The 8,080-nt window shown below is 45.2% G+C and overlaps 1 protein-coding gene across 2 annotated transcripts; it reads left to right on the top strand.

The window, feature by feature from the left end:
- Positions 1–760: 760 nt before the first annotated feature.
- Positions 761–7,813, top strand: IAH1 (isoamyl acetate hydrolyzing esterase 1 (putative)). 2 transcript variants are annotated; one of them, XM_086875909.1, is made up of 6 exons: positions 761–1,066; positions 2,167–2,219; positions 2,668–2,816; positions 3,657–3,818; positions 5,569–5,687; positions 6,360–7,813. In XM_086875909.1, exons 1-6 carry the CDS (start codon positions 986–988, stop codon positions 6,525–6,527), a joined length of 732 nt encoding a protein of 243 aa, XP_086732035.1. In that variant the 5' UTR covers positions 761–985; the 3' UTR covers positions 6,528–7,813. The 2 variants fall into 2 exon arrangements, with proteins under 2 accessions (XP_086732035.1, XP_023778350.2); XM_023922582.2 differs by having other exon boundaries at positions 784–1,752.
- Positions 7,814–8,080: the final 267 nt, after the last annotated feature.

Raw genomic sequence — 8,080 nt, 5'->3', positions numbered from 1 at the left:
CATATGAGAAATAATTCATAACCTGATACAGAATTACAAAGATTAAATGGAGTTTTGTATTTTTGAATATTAAAGCCAGTTGGAGGATAAATTGGATGTATTGAGTTTGCATATGTAATTTTGTTCCTGTGGAGGAAGTGATTGCCTGCACACTTGTATCTACTTGAAGTCAAAAGAGTCTTGAACACAATTGAAAATGGAATCCACATTTGCATGGTGAGGTTAGTTGGAGCTTTAAAAGCCTGCATGCTGCCATGGCACTAACTGGACTAGAAGACCACCACCCCCTGCCAGAGAAGTGGGTGCTTATGACCCGTGACAGCCCCATCTGCCCTAAGTCGGTGACCAACCCGGCTTGGGAAAAGGGACACGGTGTATCAGAAACTCCATAACACAGGACAGAATTCCAAACACAGTGTGATTGATGCTCTGAGGTAGCTGCGATTGTTGCCAGACAATGTCATGCTGAAAAATGTCTACAGAACCTGCGTTTTCTACAAGAGAGCTGTCTTGTATATGCCTCTTTCCTCCCTTTGTCAGCTGATTAAAATTGCACCGGATGATCTTCACAGTAGTAGTAGTAGTATTAGCAGAATTAGTGTATGAGCAGTATTAACAAAAGTAGCGACAATTTCCTCCCCAAATTGTGTCGTTAGCAAGTTAAGTAGTTATGAAGTCTTTTAACTGGGCTAATTGCATTTTCTTAAGAAGGAGGTCTCTCTGAAACAGATAAAAACCATAAAATTGCGCGCGTTCTTTTGGAAGCGCTTCCAGCCAGCACACGGGGTGTGTGAGGGGTGGGTCCCCGGCTGCCCCGGGCGCGCCCTCCCCGCGCACCTGCGCCACTGAGCCTTTTAAAGAGGCGACAAAAGATTGAGTGGGGCTGAGCCCGGCCTGTAACCGGGACCTTCCCCCGATCCGCCCCGTTTCCCGCTGCAGAGGAAGCGGCGCGGCCGCCGCTCCCGGCGGATGTCCGGCCGCGGCCATGGCGCTGGCGGAGGCGGGAGCCCGCGCGCGGCTCCTGCGCTGGCCTCGCGTGCTCCTCTTCGGAGACTCCATCACTGAGGTAGCGCCCGCCCGCCCGCGCCCGGCCCCGCAATTCCCATGTGGAGCTCCCCAGCCAGCCCGGCTCCTCGTACCGAGGCCGGCGGCGCAGCAGTCCCGGCGTTGCTGTGAGCTCCGGTGCCAGGCGGCGGGAGAGGGCCGGTCCGGCGGCCGTGGCCGGGTCGCACCCCCCTGGACGCGCCGTGAGGCTGTGCCAGGGGCCTTCGCGCCTGGGGGGCCTCTATGAGATTTGGAGCCGTTTCACAGAAATTCTTGGGCTCGCTGTGGTAGGGGTGCGAGGGTGAAGGTGTAGCTTGGGATGTTCCGGTGTCGGGGGCATTTTCCATCCAGGGCTCCCAGCCCGTGCCGTCTGCAGGGCCCTCGCACTCTGCCCTTGCCCTCTGGTGCGTCCCTGCTCGCCCAGCCCGCAGACAGCATCTCCACTGACGTGACTGCACCGCGGCCTGCTGAACAGCCCTGAGGCAGCACCAGCTTTTTAGCGTTGATTTTGGGTCCCTGCCTTCTGGTGCCTGGGTGATGTGGTGGGTCATGGAGCTGCTGTGATGAAAAAGTAACTAACCAGAGAGCAAGTTTATCTTTAATGGGAGATGGGTGTCTAAGCCGACTCACTGTGCAGAATTGTAGCAGAGAGGATGGTGCAGCAGTGGGAATAAGGAGAAGGAATTAGTTTTTCCACTGATGGAAGAGGTAGGTATCAAACCACACTCCAAAGCAGCATAAAGAGAAAGGATTTTTGAGTGCTCTCCAGAATGAGAGGATCTTAGAAACAAAGTAGAAAAATACCACAAACAGATACAGCAAACCCTCACTGGCCAAAATGAAACTACAGACCGACAGCAGTCAGTTTGGATTTTGAAGGGACCACAGGGTCCATCCCTCCAGAGGTACCAGCCCTGTGTTGCCTGAGATGCCAGTGGGGTGCCTGGGTAAAACCAGGACTGTTTGACCTCAGAGGGACAGGGAGGGAGGGAGAAAACACTGCAGCAGCAGTGCCAGAGGCCATGCACAAAAGGTTTTGAGATGGGAAGGTGCCGGTGGTGGGGCTGAGCTCTGGGGAACAAGCTCTTCCAGTGAGGATCTAACCATCTTCCTTGTTTTCAGTACTCCTTCCAGGAAAACGGCTGGGGGGCATACCTTGCTGAGAGACTGGTCAGGTAAGAGCTTAAATTTCAAAAGTAATTTCTAGCTTGCAGAAACTCATGCAGCTTTTCTAAATGAAAACCAACAACAGTTAATCTAACAGTTTGTCTATTTATTGACATTTATTTATTTAGTGAAGTGGAGCTGCCTTCTGGGCAGCATGCCCAGAGATGGTGGAAATACTCAGTGAGTGTTTCCACTCAAAGCTTGAAATTAAAAATTCTTTAGTGATTGTCAGGATTGTTGTTCTAGTTCCATGGTGAAAGTAACAGGTGAAAGTAACTACATGTGCAGCCTGTGTGTGCACTTTCAAAGCACGATTCCATTGAAAACTCAGGTGACATCTCATTTTTCCTGACAGGGATAGAGGCAGATGACCTAACAGAATGGTTCAAAGCTTCCCAAGTTTTGTTTTGGTGGACAGAGAAGAGATGTTCTTTTTGATATGTGTTTCTGTTTCAGAAAATGTGATGTTGTGAATCGCGGGATCTCGGGGTACAACACCAGATGGGCTAAATTGGTTCTTCCAAGACTGATCAATGAAAGTACTAGTGCTGACAGTATTGTTGCAGTTACCATTTTCTTTGGAGCTAATGACAGTGCTTTGAAAGGTAGGGTAGCTTGCTTTCTGTCTTTTTTTTCTGTGACCTGTTGTCTTAAAATGGTTTTACAGTTTAGCAGAATAGACAGAGTATTTCACAGGCTTTTCCGGCTACTTCTCCAGGAACTGTTTGCTCTCTTTTCTTCTATACAGAGGTTGGTTTTCAGTAATTTCATTTGTAGTTAAACCATGCAGTGATTTCTCTCCCTATCACGAAGTTTTAATACTAAAAAAGTAAATTCGGGGTGCTCAAGTTAGTAGTGTAGCAGCTGCCTAAAACTGGAGTTGGGCATCCAGCTGTTTTTAATGTCTTTAAATGAGGCTGATGAGTTCTCAGAAGATGGGCTGAGGAAAGGAGGGAAGGTAGCATTTGGATATTCTTTCAGATGAGCATAGCAGGATGCAGTCTAATCGAAATGACAATATCAGTGCATGAAGGACTGACTGCAAACTTTCCAAAAGGAAACTTGGGACTTTACAAAATTTTCTCTGCATCCAAGAATATTGGAAATCTCAGGTCTTGGTTCAGGCGAGGTTTGAGGTGATTATACATTCTGATACTAAGATGAGAAGTTGTAAAAAAACCATCTTAAAGAAACCCAACTGCTGGGGCTTTTTCTCCCCTGTGCCTTATTTGCCTGTTGGAAATGCTGTTTTTAAACTCTTGATTTGTCTGCTTTGGGTATTGAGGAACAGAATTTTCCTACCACACCTCCCGAATGCATGGTCGAGGGGAACTGCATACTGGAAATGAATGTCCATGGCCAAACTGCATAAAAGTCCTGTTATTCTGTGTAAGAAACCTGCAGGGAGCTCAGCCCCACTGATGCATGTGCTGCACTCCTCACAGAGCTGAACCCTAAGCAACACGTTCCTTTGGAGGAGTACGCCGCCAACCTGAAGAGCATGGTGCAGTACCTGAAGTCAGTAGACATTACTGCAGACAGGATTATTTTGATAACACCACCACCTCTTCAGGAATCAGCTTGGGAAAAGGCATGTCTTGCCAAAGGTGAGGTAATGATGAGGATGGGTGGAATTCCTGCATTTTACCAGTGGAGTATAAGTGACAGATCCCAGGTTGTCAGGTGATTTCCTTCACACATGTGCCATGTTGAAGTCATGTTCTCTGACTTGTTTCTGTTGGAAAAGGGCTGCTGTTTTACTAAACAACTTCTGGATAAGCTCATGGAGTAACTACCAAGTAAGTACAAACATCCTTCCCAAAGTGTTGATTGATTTAATGCATAGAACTGACAGAAGTGGCTGCCCTCTAAGAACATGGGGTTTGTCAACATCTCCTAGGCAGATTCCATCGTGTCCCAGCAGCTTCCAGAATAATAAAGATGGAAGAAATGTTGGCATTGTGTGCCTTATAAAATTTTTTACTAGGTACAGCAGATTTCACATCTGTTTGGATAAGCAGTAATATCTCAGCTAGGTTTATTTTAAAGTTAAAAAAACAATACCAGAGAATATCATATTCTAAGGATGCTAATAAAAGTGCCTGGAAAAGAAGAAAAAGGTAGTTAAATGATTTCCCATTATGTTGTTTAAGCTAACTCTAAAATTAGAGACATAGTAGCACCACTTACCTTGTGTTACTGAGCTGGTGGAAATTGCCATAATCTCACTGACTCCAGCAGTGATAGTTTATACCTCCTGAGAGCTGTTCTCTTCTATTGGGACACCTTGTCCAGTTCTGGCACATTTATAAAAATCTTTTGAGTTAGGTCAGGTAAATACAGAGGTGGTACCTTTGTGGCATGCTTTTCTATGATTTAGGTGGTGTTGCATATCCTGAGTCATGTTTTCAATCAAAGTTGTAAGACTTTGAAGATGACCTTAAGTTTAAACTGCATTAAATTAGACACCATTATTATATGGTTTTGCATTAGGAGGCTTTGATGGGATGTCATGTGAGCACACCTCAAATGCTGCTTATCTGGCTTCCAGCTGTGAAGTAGCACTTGTAATGTTAATCCATTTTCCTCTTAAAAACATCCTTTTTATAGGGTAGGGATGGAGGAAATTTGAATTTACAGCACTGAATCTGCCACTGTCTGTCTAAAAGAGAGTACTGTCTAGGGATGGAACAAAAGATAGGGTGATCTCAGACCATGGACCACAAATGGAGTATTGTGGGCACAATAAGCAGCAATGTCAGACCATCTGCCCTCCGGTATCAAGGAGAAATTTTCTGCCTGTTTCTAGTTTTGTCAGATAGATACCAGAGCAAAGAAGAAATGGGAAGCAGGAGGATGGTGATGTTCACAGGAGCATTCATTCAGGTATCAAAAGTAGAAAGAGGACTACTGCAAGGAACAGTTGCATGTGAAGTCAGACAAAAAGCAGAAGGCAGCTTGTAAATAAATTTCCATTTACTTAACTCTGTTTCACCTGCCTTAGCAGGTGTATGAAGAGAGTTTTAAATCTAAGCACTGCTTTGACCTGAAGCTTGCCAGAAGATGAGAGCTGTGAGCAGCAGAATTACACTGTCTGCTTGTTGCTGTTGCTTCTCTCAACCCAATGCATTTCTTCAAAAGAGACATTTTCAAGTGACTCAGAACCAAAGGATGTCCTGAAAAAGACTTCACAAGCTGTAGCTTCCAGCCACTTGCATTGCTGTGCTTTGGATTTAGTTTGTGATTGGTTATGTCTGCAGGTTTAACTCCTGATACACAGGGTGTGTGCCACAGAAGACTGAAATTGCACTGCATCAGTGGCAGTTGCTGGATGTTTTCTTTGTTCCTGCTTGGTAGGTGACAAACTGAACCGCTGCAATGCCACCACCGGGCAGTACGCCCAGGCCTGTGTCCAGGTCGCCAGGGAATGCGGCACGGACGTGCTCGACCTCTGGACCCTGATGCAGAAGAATCAGGTACGATGAAATCAGAAATACTTGAAACTGTCATGAATTGTGAAATTCATCATTTAGCACAGAGGAACTGGTGGTGCTGCATTATCACTGAAATGATACAAAAATGCATCCAAATTTCACTTCAGGGAAGGAAAAAACCAGTCTAGAGTGTTTCATATTTGGCAACGAGAAATAAAGCTTTATTCAACCTGGCCATGGTACTTGGTTAGCAAATATCCTCTTGAGTACATTATATCTAAATAGCCTTTTCCTTGGACTTGAGTCATGGAATAGTTTAGGTTGGAAGGGACCTCTGGAGGTTTCTTGTCCAACCCACTCTGCAGTGTTGGGCTAATTTCAAGTTCAGATCTGGCTGCACAAGGGTGTTGCTAATACTTCTGACCAAATACCCAAACTCATCCATAGGAGACTGCAGACAACTCTAGTTTGAACCTTCTCTCTCCCTGCCCTCCCTGATGCAGTAGGACTGTTGACTTTTGATTGCATCACTTAATCCTATGATCTTTTACTGATGAATAGGAGTGATTTTGGCCATCAGAGCATTTTCTTAACATTTTAACATAAACAGTGAAAAATAAAACCAGTTTACCAGCTGTCTTTGAAGAATTACTGAAAACCCATCTCTATGCAGGTAGGAAATACACTAATATATAGTTTTAACCTCCCTTGTAGGATTTCTCTTCCTATTTGTCTGATGGTCTTCATCTGTCAACAAAAGGCAACAGCTTTGTAGCAGCTCAGCTTTGGTCACACCTGGAAAACAAACTGTCTGCTCTTCCCTCTCTGCTTCCTTATTGGCGTGATGTGGACCACACGAACCCCGAGGCCAGTCTTCTGTGACATCCCTGCAGGGAGGAGCCGGGGCAGCCACCCAGACAGAGCCAGCCCATTATCCAGCAGCATGCTGCAAACTGTGTCCTCAGGGAACATGGCACTGGGCAGTCCCCAGCAGTGCTCTTCTCTGTCCCCTTCTCTTGGTCTGTCAGAGAATAAAGGTGAGACCACTTAGGGTGTGTCCTGGGGTGGTTTTTCTTCATGCTGCTGTTGCCAGGATAGCTGTGGGAATGAGTAGCTCTTTCCTTGGAGGACTCAGAGGAAAATGCATCTCAGCTGCTCTGTGGCCAAGAGATAGAGGCTGCCCTGAGCAGTTCCTGGCTTTGCTGAGCTGTGGGGACTGCCCTATGATTAATACCATCTACTTGCTTTAAACACAGAGGAGCTCATAAGAGACAGTAGTGTGGAGTTTGTCAAGAGCCACTAGTGTCAGTCCAAATTAATTTATTTGGATGTAATACAGTAGGAACAGCAGTTCCCTAAGTTTTGCTTTGGCAGTGAAAGAGAGTAGTTTAGAGCAGGGCTTTTAAAATTTAACTCGCTCTGGCACCAGCAGCAGCTTCTTTATACCCAGCTCTTCTGTATAGGCACAAGTTTCAGACCAGTGCACGTTTTTGGGCATGGTGATACACGAGCTTGGAGAAGCTACTAGAAGAGATCTGCATCTCTGCTGATAAAGCTATACCATAAGTCATTTGCCATAAAGTTAAGACCTTTCAAATGAGTTGTTAAAATAATTTTATAACTCATGTAAGTACTGCAGACTATGCAGGTTTTGGCCAAGAGAACACAAACTACAAAATTGCCTTTACAAACCAAAAAAAGCACTGCCTGCAACCTAGATGAAATGCAACAAGTATGGAAAAAATAGTTTGGGAAATGATTGTCTAGCAAGGCAGAAAGCAGCAAAAATGAGGATACAACTAACCAAGCATAAAAACCAAATAGCGTTATCACTGCAGATATAATTCTGGGCTGTATTAACAATTATGTTGATATGGAACAGGTGTGTTTATTATGTAGGGGGTGAGAGAATAATGGGAGGCTCTCATGCTGTCCTGCACTGTTAGTCCCAGACTGCCTTTGCTTCTTGAAATAATTAAGGAATCTACTTACTGTCATCTACTGTGTAACAGTGTTATAAACTGGAGCCTACGTCGTTATTTTTCTGTTATTTTCTGTGCCTGGAGCCAGAGCAGAAGTGAGTTTGATGTATAAATATTTATGAGTATTAAACTGGACTATCCTTTCTGTAATAAATGCTTACAGTAAAGACTGGCTGAACAGCAAAACGGGGTCCCATTGGGAAGCTGTGGATCTTCCTGCCTTAGATGTTATGAACAAACCATGCAAGTACTGCTTTCAGCTTCTGGAATACAGCTCAGGCTTGGGGGATAGATTCAGTGATTTCCAAGGCCTGCTCCAAATCTCCATTTTCATGCTCCCAAGAATGTGCCACTGCGTGGTATTCACCTGTATTTATTATTTACCTGGTATGTAAAAACCTTTGTGCTGAGAACGTGTACTCACAGATTTGGTATCTGACCAGGGATCTGAGC

Source organism: Cyanistes caeruleus, chromosome 2, assembly GCF_971803275.1.
Source record: "Cyanistes caeruleus chromosome 2, bCyaCae1.hap1.1, whole genome shotgun sequence".
In the NCBI taxonomy this organism is placed as follows: domain Eukaryota; kingdom Metazoa; phylum Chordata; class Aves; order Passeriformes; family Paridae; genus Cyanistes; species Cyanistes caeruleus.
This window is presented reverse-complemented; position numbering and strand designations above follow the sequence as displayed.